The sequence below is a fragment of the Primulina eburnea genome, chromosome 5, assembly GCF_022965805.1.
Source record: "Primulina eburnea isolate SZY01 chromosome 5, ASM2296580v1, whole genome shotgun sequence".
NCBI classification, from domain to species: Eukaryota; Viridiplantae; Streptophyta; class Magnoliopsida; order Lamiales; family Gesneriaceae; genus Primulina; species Primulina eburnea.
In genome coordinates, this window is record NC_133105.1 from 3124261 (window position 1) to 3141641 (window position 17381).

Below are 17381 nucleotides of genomic sequence, written 5' to 3' on the forward strand. Positions count from 1 at the left end.
CGTCATATTTAGCTCAGCATTCGGGTAAAATTACGTAATCATGCTACGTCAATGAGTTGACTAAGATGCCTTGAAGGGTGGTTTCCATGCACCAGCCGAAATGTCGTTGGATGACCCACGGAGCACTTCCAGATTGAATCCCAACCGTCCATTTCCAAACAAACTAATTTACCAGTCAACTCAAACGATTTCTTCGGTGTATCAGAGAGACTAGAGACCGAAGAAATCGAAATGAAGCTCGGCGGCGGCGGCTGGAACGGCTGTGATCTGGATACGGTTGCGGTTGCGGTGGCGGTGAAGAGAGCGGAAGGAAGAGGCAGTCAACGAGCGGTGCGATGGGCGGTGCAGAATTTGGTGACAGAGGCTGACTGTTTACTCCTGGTTCATGTTATGCCCACCATCACTTCGGTTCCTAATCCATGTACTTTTCAACTTTCCTCCATATGTTCCAAAGATTGAAATTACGTATGCACACTGTAGTGTATGTATTTCAGTATTTGCGCGATTGCACCACATCAATTTTTAACGGGAATTGCGTTATTCATTTTGCCTTTTCTGCCACCGATCCTCTCGTTAGATAGAAAAGGGGGAAGAAAAAGGAGTCCTATTAGTGTTGGTTTGTGCTGCCTGAGTAATGATTTAAATCTGGTGCCAATTACCTATAACTTGATTGAAATCAATATAATCTGGCTTACCTTATGCTCCGATTGAATTCTTTAAGATATGAGGTATTACATATTTGGAATTCGAGAGTGATTTTGGGATGCTTATGTTTTTCCTCAATTTGCATCCCTTGTGTTGTAACTGGATATTATATTTGCACAAGGTATTAGAAATTCATCAGAAGATTTGTGAAGTGGCATGGGATCCACAGCAAACAATTAGATATGATAACAAATAATCATTCAGGTTTGAGTTGAACTCATTGAAATTCCCAATTTGGACTGTCATATAGTTTTGATGGAAATATGAATAGTTAGATTAACTTGACCCTCACTAAAGTAAATTATAGCGAGATTGAATTGTTCTTCACTGCAGAATAAAAGCCAAAAGAACGGATACAGTGACTGCTTTCTGTTTCATTTTTTTCCTCTCTCTTAGATTTGAGAAATGCTTGTCTTTATTACTCAATTATGTTTCTAAAATTGTCCTTCAAACCTCAACATGACTTTGAATTGCTACATGAATCACATTTTTCTTCAATTATTTATTTTACAGCAGGAGGTTGCACTCCAATTACAGAGATGGATGCAAGTTTGGCAGAAATGTATATTAATGATATGAAAGCCAAATGCGAAGAAAATTTTGTAAAGTTCAAGTTCCAATATCATAACCAGAAGGTAGATATTTCTCATCCCATTCGTCACTCAGAATCTGTGCAAGTTCATTAATTTTGGAATATGGATGTGTCAAACCTTGTTAGATCAAAACCTTGTTATTGGAGGGAGACAATGCTGCATCTACGCTTCTTAGATATATAACTTATTCGAGAAGTACAAGTTTGGTGGTTGGTTCCTGCTCCTCCAATTATTTTGTGAGGTATAGTTTGCACTCAGCAGTTGTGTTATTAGTACATTTTTTCGCGCATTTTCCTTCTCAACATGGAAGTCTTTTATTTTGTCAGACAACTGATTTATGTACTTTGTTAGTGTATTTCGGTAGAGGAATTTGTCGTTCTTGTGAATCTTCATCGACTTCATGTAGTGACATACCCCATCCCACCAAAAAAACCGAGTTTTTAGTCTTTCTAAAACATGCAAATATTCTGATTAAAAAATAACAATTTAGTTCAGATTTGACGAAATTAATGTTGAGTCATCACTTAATTTTCATAGGAAGACCATGGAATCTGATGTGCCCTCAATTCTTCTCAAGAATGCTCCTGAAACTTGCCACATTTATGTCGTCTCCGCGAACATGCTTGCACCTTATTCGCTGAATCCAACATCAAGTACTGGTATGCCAAAACTATATGCAGTGGTTGTGAATGATAATTTGTAACCTTATCTGTTTTCTGTTTTCCAGGGAGGAATCTTGATTCTCTTGCATTTCAAAAAGAGGAATCCAGCCTATCTTCTTCTTCCATAGAGTCCAAATTCGGCACTTGCTTCTCTGATGTACACTCGTTTTCTCAAGAAAATACACACAGATCTTCGTCGCATTCAGGTTCTGTTTTGGAAATAGCTGACCGAATGGGAGATGTTGGTATCTCAGATAGCCGGAGAATTAGAGTATTCCCTTCCTTGTCATCTACATACTCAGAGCAGGTGAAACGACTTGTTCTTTTCTATAAGAAATGTTTACAACATATTTTCATTCACAGAGTATGCACAGTTACATATTATATGTATTGCTTCTACAAAATGCCAAATCATTTTCTCAAAAGCATGTTTATCATTTAATAGGAGCTGACCTCTATTTTGTAGTCCGACGACATTCAGACTGAAATAGAGCGAATGCGCCTGGAATTGAAGGACACGGTTTCCATGTATAATCGAGCTTGTGAAGATCTGATCTATGCAGAAAGCAAGGTGAAAAGCTGAGTAGTTCATAGCACCCAAATCACATTTCATCTTTCTGCGATTTTAGCTGCAGTTTCTGACAATACGGCATGAAACCTGTTATCTCCTTTTCAGATTATTTGAGCAGGATTTGGTTTATGCTTGTTGTATATAAAACCTACTTTTTAATGCTTTATGGGGCATGCGGTAGAAGATATTTCAATAGAGCACCATCTGCTGCTATCTGACCATTAAAAAGTGATTATATTTCAGGTCCAAATGCTGTCTTCTGCATGCATGGAAGAAGCACAAAAGGTAAATGCTGCACGTCGAAGAGAAGAAAGTCTTAGGATAATGGCCATCAAAGAGAGAGAGAAATATCTGGAAGCTCAGAAGGAAGTTCAGATGGCAAAAGCAATGCTAGCAAAAGAGACCTATGAAAAGCAGATGGCAGAAACGAAGGCTCATAAAGAGTCAATGGAGAAACAGGAGATCGTTGATGCACTGTTATCAAATGATCCAAGGTACAGAAGGTACACAAGGGAAGAAATACGGAAGGCCACAGATTTTTTCTCTGAGAAAAAAGTGATTGGAGAAGGAGGATATGGGAAAGTTTACAAATGCAGCATTGATTATCTATCAGTTGCTATTAAAGTTCTTCGCCTTGATGCATCTGACAGAAAGGAGGAATTTCTGAGAGAGGTTTGACCTTCGTTGGCTTTGTTTTTGCTCAATAAGTTGTACAAAGCGACTCTTTTCATTATTAGAATTAGCACCAGACATCCCCAAGAGACTGTCTTAACCCAAATTGAACTAAAATTGGCTAGTGATAGAATTTGTTTGGCCTTGGCTTTAATCGGAAAAGGGGGTCTGAAAAATATTTCTGTCACCTCGAAATTTTGTAGTGACTAAAAGCCTGTCCAAACTGCAAGCAAGTACGTAATATTTTTCACATTTGATTCTACTTTATTTTTATGCCTAGTAAATATACATCAAATAACATCACTGATTTGAGTTGGAAAACGACTTTAGTCTTAAATAAGGAGAAAATTTATTTGTGTAGCTTCTTCTATCAATTTACGAGTTTCATTGTATTCTGCAATTGTTTGTTGATGGTTTAATCTGTTGGTTTTTTGTCGTGGTTTTATAAATGATGGCGAATGATAGAGCTTTCCTTGTCAATTTTCCCTCTGGTTGTTCTGTCATCATGTTGAGTAATGATTTATCCTTTGAAATAATTCTTCCTGCTACATATGCAAAAGAAAACTTATATTTTACATAGATACTGCGAGAATTTTAGAATTTTGCTCAATATAATGGGAAGGTGTCAAAATGCACGTTTGTTGGATTATGCCTTGTTAACGCTAAGCATGTGTATGCGTGTGCTTGTGTAGAAGTGAACACAATAAGACCCCAATTTATTATTTGGCATTGGACGAGTTTGCTTCCTCATCTCCAGAGATCTGCCTCCAACACGTAATATATCGAATGTTTCCAAATTATCATAGCCACAGCAAAATATTACCATAATGCTTCTTTTAGTAACACCTTCTATAAACATACTACATACAGGTTGAAGTTCTTAGCCAATTGCGGCATCCCCATATTGTCTTATTGCTTGGAGCTTGTCCAGAAAATCGGTGTCTCGTCTATGAGTATATGGAGAATGGGAGCCTGGAAGACCATATCTTTCGGAGAAATGGCAGACCTCCTCTTTCATTGTTTTCAAGATTCCGGGTTGCCTTTGAAGTAGCTTGTGGGCTTGCATTTCTGCACTCATCAAAGCCCGAGCCTATAGTTCACCGGGACATAAAACCTGCAAATATTTTGTTAGATAAATACTTCGTGAGCAAGATAGGAGATGTTGGCCTGGCAAAGATCATTTCTGATGCGGCACCAGACAATATCACGGAATACCAGGACACAGTTGTTGCAGGTACCTTTTACTACATAGATCCAGAATATGTAAGAACTGGAACGGTTAGAGCGAAATCCGATTTGTATGCTTTTGGGGTTATAATCCTACAGTTATTGTCTGCTCGCCATCCTAATGGCATTATAACCAAGTTTGAAAGAGCTATGAGCAGGGGTACCTTATCTGATATTCTTGACAAGTCAGTCCCAGATTGGCCACTAGCGGAAGCACACGAACTAGCAGATATTGCATTGAGATGCTGTAATTTTAGATGTAGAGATCGGCCAGACCTTGAAACTGAAGTGTTGCCGATACTGAAAAGACTTGTTGAATATGCTGATCCAAGTAACTCGGCAGCTAGAGACAACATTCATGCTCCTAAACACTATTACTGTCCAATCCTTCAGGTGCTAATATCACACTCGCACAATTTGGGTACATGTTAGTGGGACGGACTAAGAAAGCTAGTCGAGGAGTTACTTGTCCAGATTAGGAAATTCTTTCAAAAAAAATTATATTGCCTTGCCAACCTATGCTTATCATTGAAATTTGATATCATTGTGTTCATAGATCTCAGTCTTTCCTTATATAATATGCAATTCAGGAAACAATGGAGGATCCATACATAGCAGCAGATGGTTTTACATACGAGTATGACGCGATAAAAGCGTGGTTCGACAGATACGATATATCCCCGGTGACGAAAAAAATATTGCAACACAAGATGCTCACCCCAAATCATGTTCTACGTTCTGCCATTCAAGAGTGGAGGAGCGTAACATCACCAACTTCTTGAGAACATATCATTATCGTGCTACACCCATAAAAAGTTCATTATTCTTATGTTGAAACTGTTTGGTTTTGTAATCTCATTAAATATCTCAGAAACGTACATTCTGTATGCACTGCATACCGCATTAGGTTGTAACATAACATTTCAATTTGTTCAATGTTGATATATACACTTCGTTTAAGTACATACCGCATTAGGTTGTAACAGTTCAATTTGTTCAATGTTGATTTATACACTTTGTTTATGTCCATGCATTCCAGTCTGTCAACAGTTTATTGTATACAAGTACTTATAATCCATAGACTATTTTACACCACAGATTAACCTCGTTGTACACAAGCTTTTCTAAATGTATTTCTCATTGGGCAAAATGGATCAGTTAACCTGCGTAAATTCGAGTGCATTGGCATCTGGATCCCGTGCGAAAATTGCTGGTCTCCCTGAGCGACTAAGGGTGTAAGGAATGCCTGCGTTAGTAAAATACGGTATAAGATTAACACACGTTTACAAACAAACATGGTAACCTGAGAAATCTTAGACAAACTTACCTTCTCTATCAAAGATAGCTTTAAGTTTAGACACATCTAGAATGGCAATGCAAGAGTGACGATCTCGACCCCCGTGTTCCGGCCGTCCCAATAATGGATCAGGGTTTGGAAGCTCCATCAAATGTATCATCTCAGAACCCACCCACAACCAAGCACCCCTGTAGGGCAGTTTGTTGTGTGGGCGTGCTTCATTTATTTCCAGACCTGCTTAGTTAAGCTAAAGCTGAAATCTTGGATATTTCCTCTTGAAAGACGATAAAAATAATCTTCAACACAAGATGAGATATTACCAAGAATGTTTTGGTAAAAATGAAGCGATCTTTCAAGGTTTTCACACAAGATCCCAACATGGTGAACGCCAACAACCCCATAATCTGCACAGAAGCAATCTCTGTCAAATACTAACCGCGAAACTAAGGCCTTCTCTTATCTCATTTGTCTACACGGTTAAGCATGAGAAATACAAGATGTAAATGTGGAACCTCCAATACCAATTTAAAAATTTATGAAGGAAAAAAAATGAGAGGAAGCAATACCAATCTTCTCATTAACCGCATCCACTGGAGGTAAGTCGGCTTCCAAAGATGTTTTATTTCTTATCATCGGAAACTGCCCACAACGCCGAGTGGCAGGTCTCACAAACAAATATCTTCTTTTAGCTGGTGCTTTCGAAGCGAGGGCTTTCGTATTTACAGCATCCACCTACAAGAGAAACAATTATCAATCCATCCATTGAAACATGATGACAAAAATATGGAGAAGCTGCAACAGATGGACTGGAAACAGCCATCCAATATTGTGCACCCACTTCATCAACCGTATCCCTTTCCCAGGTCATCCTTCCTACCATATCAACTCTCAACAAAGTCACCAATTTTACCCGACAAGCCAAAGAGAAGGCTTCAAACTCGAAATACTAATCTTATAGCCTCTCTTTTTCAAGAACTATTATGAGCCCTGTAGCCGGTGACTGAATCTCCAAACCCTCCAACAATTGCTGATTTCTCAGGGCATCATTGTTCCTTTCTGTACGAGGAGCTAGAGTATTTAATCTAAATCATAACCCGCTATCGGAAAAACCATTTTTATCAAAATCTTGAACTTGTACGAAAATCCCGTCATAAATTTATCCAACTACTGCACCAAGAACTCAAAATTTACGCGTACAATAACACATATATGGATGTAGAAATGGGATCACACGGAGAAGTGATTATCGTCACCTTGTTTAGTGGTATATTGAGAGCAGGACTGAGTAGCGAAGCCATTAAATTGAGCTTAAAATGATGAAATAATAAACAAAATTCGATCTTTTCCGAGCTTGTAACTTTGATTAGTGAGAAACGGCAGTTAAGAGCTACCGAGTGGCCGCAATTTAGTTCCTGGCTGAGGATTCCCAGTGGAAGAGCACCACTCGTGGACTTCTAGGGGTCAATTCCTAAACATGTTAAAAGTACAAGGGCTCATCCTGCATAAATTATTATTATTGTAGAAAAAAATTATAGACCACATATCAAACTGGAATTTATTTAATAATACATTATTTACTTAGAAAAATCATTTCGATCATTTAACGAGTGAACTTGAATATTTTTATTTTATTTATAGATAAAATATAAATAAAGACAATATTTTAATATTAGCCATCTATGTATATATATAAAAACTAAGTTTTTATCTAAAATAATAAATTTTCGTGAAAATGACAATTCTAAAAAAAATATTACAAATCTTGAAATAATTGTACTGTGTAAATGATTGAAAGCATTTAGTTTTACGTAATTTTTATTGATATATATTTTTATACAAAAACTTTTCTATTTTATTTAAAAAAAATTCAAATGAGAATCGAAGATATTTGAAAACAAAAACTTCAATTATTGTCTACAATAATTATATCGTTCAAATTTAAATTTAATTCATTTAATATCAATTCATATGAAATTTATGAATTATATGTTTTTATTTTTTTATTCAAATTAAACTAATTTTCATTGAAAACATAAAGTATTTTTAAAGTTTTACATTTATTATATCAATTCATTATATTTCTGATATGGTTTTGTATTACCAAGATATATTTAGTTGTTATTATAAATTGCATAAATAATCCCGTATGATTTCTGCATCACGTTCAGACAATAAATTTTTGATAAAAATAAAATAAAAAATGAGTGAAATGTTCAGTGTCACCAATGAAATAAATCTTTCAAAAATCTATTGGTTCGAACTCTGGTTACTTGCACATAAAATAAATATTCAATTAAATGTGAATTTTTTTCAATTTATTTTTTAAAATTCAAATTTAAATTTGATGTCTTTTCAAAATATAAACTACATTTAAGTATACGTAATGATTTTATCGTTCTATTTAGTTTCAATTATGATTTTAAGTTCCATGTTAACTTTTATATATTTTATGTTTACTACTCTTTATCATACTAAATAAAAATATAAAAGTACGTTTTTCAATTTTTTAAAGAGTGTGTCTCATGTGAAACCGTCTCACGGATCTTCATCTGTGTGACGGGTCAACCCTATCTATATTCACAATAAAACGTAATAATCTTAGCATAAAAAATAATATTTTTTCATGGATAACCCAAATAAGATGTTCATCTCACAAATACGACCCGTGAGACCGTCTTACACAAGTTTTTACCCTTTTTAAAAGAGTGTAAGTAAACTATTATTATTATTATTATTATTATTATTATTATTATTATACATCTTGATAGAACTTTAAAGTATTTATTTTAATACAAATTTAATATAAATATTTTTACCATGTCAAAAAAAAATTATATTTTTAATCAAAATTTACTCATCTAATAAATGACAAAAAAAATCGGGTTTTTGAAAAATGTTTATTTATTGTTTAAAATTTTGATAAACAAAATAATATATGATTTTTAAAATATTTTTCTATTATTTTTATTAATAGCAATTTCACTTAACCAAGATAAATAATTCAATTTAACGATAAAATATTGTTGTCATCATTTGAATGTTATGTCAAATGAAATAAATATTTTGATATGATAATTTTATAATATTTTTTAAAATTTAAATATATTCACTATATTATATCAATAATTTTAAACAATTACTCGAACACTAATATTTACTAATTTAATCATTAATTATATAAAATAACACTTCATGCATCGTACGGGGTGAAATAATAGTTTATTTTATATTTTAACTTGTCCAACGATGTCCTCAATATATTTCCTATGTCTTTTTTGTTTTCAGATTTTTATTTAATAAAAACTAAACTTAGATACTAATTTTTCTGCATGATATTTTTAAAAGTTTTCACGGATAGCCATCCACCTAAACTAAGATATTAATAATATGTTTGGATGTTTAAAATTTTAAATTTGGATTTAAATTTGGAAGTAGAATTGTATTTGGAATTGGGTTTGGAAATCTATGGATTTAGAATTCCATATTATGTTTGATTTGAAATTTAAAAAAAAATATTTAGGATTCATTTATTATTTAGAAAAACAAGATTTGAATTTAAAAATTTTAAATTTTACTAAATTAATCTTATATTTTTTACATAAATCAATATTTAAAACATATTAGTTACATTATTAAAAAACTAAAAAATAAAATATTTTTTTATCATATATTTCCTATATCAATTCAATTATGTATATGTGTTAACATAAAATTAATTATTAAAATAAAATAATCAAACATAACATCTAAGTTTTCAAATTTAGATTCTATTAAATAAATTTTTCAAAATTAAATATTCAACTACATCTTAATTTTATAAAAAAAAAATAAATTATTGAATAAAAATTGTTCAATATTCATAACAACTATAGTCTATAAGAATAGATATCAATAATCAATATGCAAAATAAAAAAATTTGGCATATAATCCAACCATTACATATAAAGATATAAAGATGGTAGAAAAATTAAAAATTAAATTAAAACTATTTGTTATGAATCTTTTTTTTAAGTTTACTCAAATCCAAATCTCATTAAATCGGACTAAATTTGAGAATTTTTTTTTATACACAATGAAATCCAATCAAATCATGTCAAATCAAATTCCATTTTTAAAATTCAACTAGCCAAACGATTGAAATCAAGATTTACAACTCCAAATCCCCGCAAATCCTTACTTCCAAACATAGGATAAAGAACCTTCTGCATGGGTTTCTGCTCGAATTAGGGCAGGGAAAATTCAAACCGAACCGAATCAGAAATCCATGGACGAACACTCGTACTTGCTCGGGATGTTTATAAGCATATAGCTAGCAGTCATTGTTCGTGTGCACATTTACTTAGTTACCACGTACCTTTTTATGTGATGGCTTCTTGATTAGGAAAAAAAACCAATTAGTTATTTGTTTGCATTATAAATAAAATAAAATAAAATAAACGGGTGAAAAACTAGTAAAAAAAAAAAAAAAAAGAGAGCATCAATCAGTTAAAATAACCGACACACATTTTGGTGACACCTGGCTGTACAAATGTCAAAAGCGGGACCCACGTGGACAGAATTGAATGCCAAATTATCGTGGGATTCGACACGGAAAGCCCCTTGGGTTGACACACAAGTGTTTTTGTTTCTTCAAATTAAACTCTTGAAAAATCAGACGGAGAATCTACTTTTTTTTTTAGGTCTTAAAATGTGTCCTCAGATGCTCCATTCTGAAACGGTAAGCGACCCACCTCTTTCTTCCGGATGTCAAAAACGAATCCGATTTGATTCGTACCGAACAAAATTAGCTTTGAATTAGAGGTTTTTGGGTTTAAGTCTAATCATGGTGGATCCGAAATCAAACCCGTAAAAAATTTGTTGAGTCAGGTCAGGTCAACCCGAGTTCACCCGCTTTTTTAAAAAATTAACTTTTTTTTTAGAATTAAGAAATATTGAATACATGCTGTATATTGTATGTTTGAAATTTTTTATATTGATATCATAAATTATTTTCATATAATATTGATATTTTAAATAATTGTTTATATATTGTATTAAGTCTATTTTAAATTTTCTACAAATTGACTTTCAAATTTATGAATTTATTCATATATAAATATGTTTGATCAAATATTTATTTTTGAGCTTGGACTTCTTATTGTTATTGATCTAATTAGTTTTTAAATAATATTTATTTTGTAAATATTTACATTTCCTCAACAATTACTTCTTTTAAGAAATAATTAATAGTTTACACAATTTTTACTTTTACATAAATATTAAATATTTAAATTTATGAAATATAATTATTATATATCAATATTTTGTTATTATGTGTTTAAATTAAAATATTTATTATGTTTTTAAATTTGTATTTAATTATTTTGTTAAATAATAAAATAATAATTTTTACATTCTTGTATATTAAAAAAACCCTTTTTTTTTTTAATAAAAAAAAACACAATTTTTTTGGGAAAAAGCTTTACGAGTTGCTCGGATAGGTCGGGTTGGCTGGGTTAGTTTAAGTTCGGTAATTTTATTGTTTTTTATTTAATAAATTTTTTCTTACTTGTAAATAAGGCTGGTTTAAGTTAAACGTACTTTCTTTTCTTTTCTTATTTTCTTGAAAAGGTTATAGGTGTCCCGTGTCCCAAATCCCTAGTATTATTTCTCTATATTCTTGATTTGGGCGACGTGTGGGGATCAAAGACTGGATTTTTCAACACATGGAGCAGAAGGGGTAGAAAGTTTTTTTTTTTTAACTTTTCCCGATCTTTTATTATTATTTAAATTAAACCTGGTGAATTCAAGAATGGTTATTAATATTCTCTTGAAGGACGCCTTCTCAGATTAATGGAGCCTTTCTTATAGCCTGTAAGTGTTGGTTTAAATCCTTTTTCTGCTCTATTCCTCAAGAAGATGCTCGACATTTTGTGTGGGAACTTCCCTGAATTTGTTTTCCTTGTTTCTCCCCCCCTCCAAATCGATTGCTTTATCTGAACTTTCTTTGGTTCCTTGATTCTCTTGCTTAAGTTAATCTCTTTCTGACTTTATTGGAACCCTTTAAGTGATTTTTCTTCTTCTAAATTTTGTATCGAACCTTGTAGCTCGGTAGAAATTCTTGTTGGAGTAATTTGTTGAAATATATATGGTGGTTGATGGATGAAATAACTCCTGTAATTTCTGTTTGCTTTAAGCTGGGAAATCTAATTTATGAGGACTCTGTGCTCACGACTTGTGTTGATATTACTGGGATTTTTGAGCTCATATCCAACACAAGAAGCTTGTTGTTGGAAGTGGAACCATCTATGACTAAACTTCCTCTATCAATTGAACACATAAGTTTTACTTCTAGTGTTCCTCAAGATGAAGTTGTCGCCGAGAATGAGTCGAATTTTGATGAATTGAGCATTGGCGAAGCCGATCTTTTGGCAATGAGTAGGGAAGATGAGGGTCGTGTCGTACTTAGTGACCCCATTAATCAAGAACTGAGGAAAGCTGGTTTTATACCATTCGACTGTGACTCGATTCCGGCCATTTTAGATTGTGGATACGAATCAAATGGAACTAACACACCATGTATGGATGAGTGCGATGTGTTGGAGGTTGATTTAGGACCGAAATCACTTAATTTCTTGGATAAGGATTGCTCCGATTCAGGGGAATCGATGATGGAGTCAGTGGTAGTAGAGGATCTTGTTTTGGTAGGAGAAAATGGTGAGACAATGGTCATGCTCGACTTGAGTAAAAGAGTTTCGGAATCCCTTTTCGAGGTTTCCAAAGAAGCAAAGATAAATAAGCATAATTTTCCACCTCTTTGGGGATTGGTGTCGATTCAAGGAAGGAGGCATGAGATGGAAGATTCTGCGGTAGCTTTACCACGATACTTGAGATTGCCTTCCCGAATGTTGAGTGATAACCCTCACTTATGTTCATCAGATCAAGATTTAACTGTCCATCTATTTGGAGTTTATGACGGACATGGAGGTTCCCAGGTAACTCTTGCCATTTTCTTGCTGTTCGATTTTGCAACTTAGTGTGTTTCCATTCAATATATGTAACAGAGTCAATTTTGGATGCATAGGTTGCTAATTATTGCAAAAAGCGTCTTCATATAGCCTTAACCGAAGAGATTGATAAATCTAAACAAAATTTTAGTGACATTGAGTTTAGCTGGAAGGAGCAATGGATGAAGATTTTTCTTGATTGTTTTCGAAAATTGGATGATGAAGTTGGAGGTTCTCCCGAAATCGACGGAGATATTACCTCTAACCCGCTAGTGGTTCCACCCGTCGCTCCCGGCTCAGTTGGATCTACGGCTGTGGTGGCGATAGTTTCTTCGACCCATATCATTGTTGCGAATTGTGGTGATTCGAGGGCAGTCCTGTGTCGTGGGAAAGCAGCCGTGCCCTTATCTACCGACCATAAGGTTAGGCTCAAGTTTATCAAAATCAAATATATTGTGCTGCTGATGATTTTATCTGTTGTTGCAAGATTTAACCCTTCATTACTGTTTTCAGCCTCGCAGAGAAGATGAGTGCGAAAGGATAGAAGCTTTGGGAGGCAAGGTTATTAGTTGGAATGGATATCGAGTTTCGGGCGTGCTCGCGGTGTCAAGATCCATTGGTATGTTCTTTTTATACATACGCGAAGAAGCAACTTTTACCCATAAAAAATCGAGTTGAGTTGATATCCTTGGCGCTGTTTTTCAGTGATATTATAAAATTGACAAACGTGAGTGCCATATGGTTTTTATTTTTTAATATTGAAACTCAAATATGCAATGTTGTTTTGGTGTTATTTTTGGAAGTGACGAGGATCATACAACAAATCCTCTTCCATGGAAACAAGAGCTCATCTAATATGCAATGTTGTTTTGGTGTTCAATAAATTTTCTAGCTGGTATACTAAATATGAGAGTCAAGAAAAACATGTTCATTGTCAGGTTAAAACACCATCGACACTTTCCAACATTCCCCTTTCGTGTAGGTGACAGATATTTGAGTCCATACATCATATCAGATCCAGAGATAACGTTCCATCCTCGAGCGAAGGAGGACGAGTGCCTTATTCTAGCTAGCGACGGCCTTTGGGACGTAATGACAAACGAGGAGGCTTGTGATTTGGCTCGAAGGCGAATCCTACTCTGGTACAAAAGAAACGGCGGTACCCTTTCCAAAGATAAAGATAGAGGTGAGGATACCGATCCTGCGGCACAAGATGCAGCCAACTACCTCTCACAGGTTGCTTTCCAAAGGGGAAGCATAGACAACATATCTGTGATTGTGGTGGATTTGAAAGCCCCGCGGAAGGGGAAAAAGAAGATGGTGTAAACTCTTCTAATACATGACTTTGATACTTTGACAGGCACAACCTATGTAGGATGAGATTGTCGGCCAACTCTCGTTGAAACGATGATAAATTTTAATCTCATTATCACGTTAGTTGCTGCTTATTCCTTATTTTAATCTCTAAATATTTTATATATAAAATGGAATACCAGATATTTTGCATTTTAAGCTATCGATATTTGGAGTCCATGCGTATCAATGGCCATACTTTACAGCAAAACTTTTGAGAGAAAAGTACTAGTTAGGATGCGTGTGTACAAGCACATCCTTAAAAATTCTACAAATCCTCTGTAAGGTTTAATATAGTACTAGTTAGTCTGCACACGCATCATACAGTTTTTTTTATTATTATCGATTGACTAAAGTAAAATTTAATAATAGACTATTGAGGGAATAAATTGATATTTGAATTGTTGAAATAAAAAAAAGTGTAGGTTGAAATAAAAAAAAATTGTAATATTAGTATATATAATGGTAAATTTGGAAGAAAAAAGTTGGTGTCTTTCTTATGTGGTTATTATCACATTTTTAACTTTAATAAAATAGAATATATTATAAAATAGAGATAATTGGACTTGAGGATGCAAGATGTGTGTTCGTTCAACGTTAAGAACAAATTCTTTTTTGGTTTGAAAATCAGTCTTCATTCATTTATATATTTATTCATGTGTTGTGTGAGACGGTTTTACGGATCGTATTTGTGAGACAGATCTTTTATTTGAGTTATCTATGAAAAAATATTATTTTTTATGCTAAGAATATTACTTTTTATTGTAAATATGAGTATGATTTATCTGTCTCAGACGTATAATATAAGATCCACTCTTTACATTATATGATAATGAGAAAAACGTGATAAGATAAAAATTAGAACGAAAATTTAGATAAAAAAATCATACCAACACAATTATGGTTCATGTAAAAATTATTTTTATATTAAAATTTAATATACATGCGTACCAAAAATAGATATAAAATAAAGAATATATATTGCTACTCACAGATTATTATTGAATAAAACTATTTTATTCTCAAATTTAAATAGAAAATTTCCAAATTTTTTAAATTAATTTTAAGTCTCCCGGCACCCTGGAGACCACGTGGATCATTATCCTGACGTCAAATGGATCAAGCGGTGAGGATCCTCCCAAAACGCGTGCAACGCTTAGAAAAGCGCGTGGAAACTAGCCACCGCTTGGAGCTCTGCACACACCACTGCCATGTAGGACAACTGGACCATGATCTGCCACGTGTAGGAGCAAGATGATTCCTTAACGCAAGATGACTCCGAATATTATAAAAATTCCGGACAATCCTTTCTCCATACGATCCGATAAAATATAATCAAATCAACAAAATCTAAGATTATGTAGATTTTGCATAGATTTTGTGTTCCGAAGGGAACAGCTAGCCAAGATCATATTACTGTTATATACAGATTCAGCCTTACCTTTAAGAGGAAATTCTCGTCTATTGATTATACTGCACGCATCAAAATTCACAGAGCAAGAAATTAAGCGATATCAATGGAGGCTTCCGGTTTGATTTTCAGTCAACCCCCCTGCTTTTCATCTACAACTTCTCGTAGAGAATTGAAGTACTGTGGCAGAAGCGGAGTATTGCCTGAATTTTATGATAATGCTTGTCTGCAATATTACCACAACCGCGGCGGCAAGTCTAGCTGCGAGGTCTCGTCCATGGGGGTGATTAGATGTGAAAAGGATGTGAAGGAGAACAAGGGCCCGATGAAGATGAAAAAAAAGAAGCAGATGAAGTTGCTCAAGGGCCTTTCCAGAGATCTATATGCTTTCTCTCAGATGGGTTTTGGATTGGATTCTAATCTGGATAAAGATCTGCTTCGTCAGGTCAAAGGCACCACCATGACGGTATGATTCCGTAACCCTCGTAATTCGTAAATAATGTATTTTTCTTGATTTTCCACTCCTTACGAAAATTCAGATTTCACTTTAGATCGTTTTTTTTCCCATATTTGATATGGTAGATTAATGATCATATTTAAAAAGAATCTATTTTCAGGAAGCGGCTGATCTTTTACTGGAACATCTTCAGAAGCTCAGGTCGGAGAAGCGTCTCGAGAAGAAAAGGAGGCAAGAACAGAAGAAACTAGGGAAATCCTCCGGGCAGATGCGAAACAGCCTTAATCTCGTCGAAGTGTCGTCCAGTTGTTCAGAATCATCAAGTGACAGTGAATGTGGCGAGGTAATAGACTTGAAAGACCTTAAATTCGCACATCCAAAGCAAGAGGAATCCGTTCTGCCATCAGTTGTTAATAATGACACTCTTCCACCATCTCCATAATCACTCCAAGCACGTCTACACTTCCAACTGAGAAATCATCAGGCACCTTAGAGACCGAGTGTTCGAGCAAACTCGAGGTATGCATGGGAGGGAAGTGCAAGAAATCAGGAGCAGTAGCTATTCTTGATGAATTCAAGAAAGCTGTGGGGATTGAAGGCGCAGTTTCAGGGTGCAAATGCATGGGTCAATGCAGGGATGGTCCCAATGTACGGGTTCTGATCGGCGAAGCTGGTGATTCCAGGAGTGTTCCTATCAATAATCCCCTGTTCATCGGTGTGGGTTTGGAGGATGTGGATAAAATCGTGTCCAATTTTCTTGGCAACCCTGGCTTTGCTGCTGCAACTTGATTGTGTGCAGTCTTGGAAATGCCTGTAAATATATTCTTGGTTTGTTCAAATTTATGCACTATGTTTAAGGATTAAGCTTGATCATGGTACTAATAGACCGAATATATTCTTTATTTTGTTCAAATATATATGTACTACTTTGTTAAGGATTGAGCTTGATCTTGGTAGTTGGTAGTAATAGACTGAATGGTAGGTTATTTAGCTTCTCGGTGTTCTCCACATATATGGGCAAAATTTTCAGCAATCAACATGAGATTAAAGTAAAGCAAATGCGTGCAATACACATGTTCACGTATTTCTGAATGTCTGAGACGGATTAAATTTAGGTATAAGAAAGAAAACACAATCTCCTATGATTTTCAATCAAATAGTGAACACTTCAAAATCTACAATTTCTCCAATTAACCTTTTTTTTTTACCTTCTCGTCTAATGATTATAAAATCTCAATTTCCACGTGGAATCAACGTTTAATTCTATTAAATCAATTATGTTCATATTTACAATATTTACAAATCAATTATGTTCATATTTACAATAAAAATAATAATTTTGGCACAAAAAGCGAATTTTTTTCGAGTGATTCAAATAAAATATCGTAAATTTGACACGTAACAATCATTTCATATTATCTTTTGTGTAGTTTTAAAGCCAAAGAA

General features: G+C 34.2%; 4 protein-coding genes across 5 annotated transcripts; 3 read left to right on the top strand and 1 right to left on the bottom strand.

Moving 5' to 3' along the window:
* The first annotated feature begins 74 nt into the window (after positions 1 to 74).
* LOC140832327 (U-box domain-containing protein 34) lies at positions 75 to 5459 on the top strand. Its single transcript, XM_073196279.1, has 9 exons — positions 75 to 421; positions 1219 to 1340; positions 1424 to 1539; positions 1836 to 1957; positions 2026 to 2267; positions 2427 to 2531; positions 2775 to 3203; positions 4074 to 4823; positions 5021 to 5459. Exons 1-9 carry the CDS (start codon positions 232 to 234, stop codon positions 5210 to 5212), a joined length of 2268 nt encoding a protein of 755 aa, XP_073052380.1. The 5' UTR covers positions 75 to 231; the 3' UTR covers positions 5213 to 5459.
* On the bottom strand, positions 5369 to 7202 carry LOC140832328 (uncharacterized). The gene is made up of 5 exons (XM_073196280.1): positions 6981 to 7202; positions 6294 to 6459; positions 6048 to 6131; positions 5758 to 5961; positions 5369 to 5676 (listed from the first exon to the last, which is right to left on the bottom strand). Exons 1-5 carry the CDS (start codon positions 7023 to 7025, stop codon positions 5585 to 5587), a joined length of 591 nt encoding a protein of 196 aa, XP_073052381.1. The 5' UTR covers positions 7026 to 7202; the 3' UTR covers positions 5369 to 5584.
* A 4179-nt stretch (positions 7203 to 11381) lies between these two features.
* LOC140832330 (protein phosphatase 2C 50-like) lies at positions 11382 to 14226 on the top strand. 2 transcript variants are annotated; one of them, XM_073196283.1, is made up of 5 exons: positions 11384 to 11581; positions 11905 to 12702; positions 12792 to 13136; positions 13228 to 13333; positions 13697 to 14226. In XM_073196283.1, exons 2-5 carry the CDS (start codon positions 12016 to 12018, stop codon positions 14038 to 14040), a joined length of 1482 nt encoding a protein of 493 aa, XP_073052384.1. In that variant the 5' UTR covers positions 11384 to 11581; positions 11905 to 12015; the 3' UTR covers positions 14041 to 14226. The 2 variants fall into 2 exon arrangements, with proteins under 2 accessions (XP_073052383.1, XP_073052384.1); XM_073196282.1 differs by having other exon boundaries at positions 11382 to 12702.
* Positions 14227 to 15371: 1145 nt separating this feature from the next.
* Positions 15372 to 16870, top strand: LOC140832329 (diacylglycerol O-acyltransferase 3-like). Its single transcript, XM_073196281.1, has 3 exons — positions 15372 to 15944; positions 16096 to 16344; positions 16410 to 16870. The coding sequence occupies exons 1-3, from the start codon at positions 15585 to 15587 to the stop codon at positions 16722 to 16724; spliced, it is 924 nt and encodes a 307-aa protein (XP_073052382.1). The 5' UTR covers positions 15372 to 15584; the 3' UTR covers positions 16725 to 16870.
* Positions 16871 to 17381: the final 511 nt, after the last annotated feature.

Bases quoted from the DNA above. Each gene is read 5' to 3' on its own strand.
- LOC140832327 (XM_073196279.1), top strand. From the start codon at position 232: ATGAAGCTCGGCGGCGGCGGCTGGAACGGCTGTGATCTGGATACGGTT. The intron at 1,341-1,423 runs GTAGATATTTCT...AAACCTTGTTAG, and splicing joins TCCAATATCATAACCAGAAG to ATCAAAACCTTGTTATTGGA. The intron at 4,824-5,020 runs GTGCTAATATCA...TATGCAATTCAG, and splicing joins ATTACTGTCCAATCCTTCAG to GAAACAATGGAGGATCCATA.
- LOC140832328 (XM_073196280.1), bottom strand. From the start codon at position 7,025: ATGGCTTCGCTACTCAGTCCTGCTCTCAATATACCACTAAACAAG. The intron at 6,132-6,293 runs GTATTGCTTCCT...GCTTCTGTGCAG, and splicing joins TGCGGTTAATGAGAAGATTG to ATTATGGGGTTGTTGGCGTT. The intron at 5,962-6,047 runs GTAATATCTCAT...TTAACTAAGCAG, and splicing joins TTTTTACCAAAACATTCTTG to GTCTGGAAATAAATGAAGCA.
- LOC140832330 (XM_073196282.1), top strand. From the start codon at position 11,866: ATGGATGAAATAACTCCTGTAATTTCTGTTTGCTTTAAGCTGGGAAAT. The intron at 13,137-13,227 runs GTTAGGCTCAAG...TACTGTTTTCAG, and splicing joins CCTTATCTACCGACCATAAG to CCTCGCAGAGAAGATGAGTG. The intron at 13,334-13,696 runs GTATGTTCTTTT...CCTTTCGTGTAG, and splicing joins CGCGGTGTCAAGATCCATTG to GTGACAGATATTTGAGTCCA.
- LOC140832329 (XM_073196281.1), top strand. From the start codon at position 15,585: ATGGAGGCTTCCGGTTTGATTTTCAGTCAACCCCCCTGCTTTTCATCT. The intron at 15,945-16,095 runs GTATGATTCCGT...ATCTATTTTCAG, and splicing joins TCAAAGGCACCACCATGACG to GAAGCGGCTGATCTTTTACT. The intron at 16,345-16,409 runs GTTAATAATGAC...CTTCCAACTGAG, and splicing joins AATCCGTTCTGCCATCAGTT to AAATCATCAGGCACCTTAGA.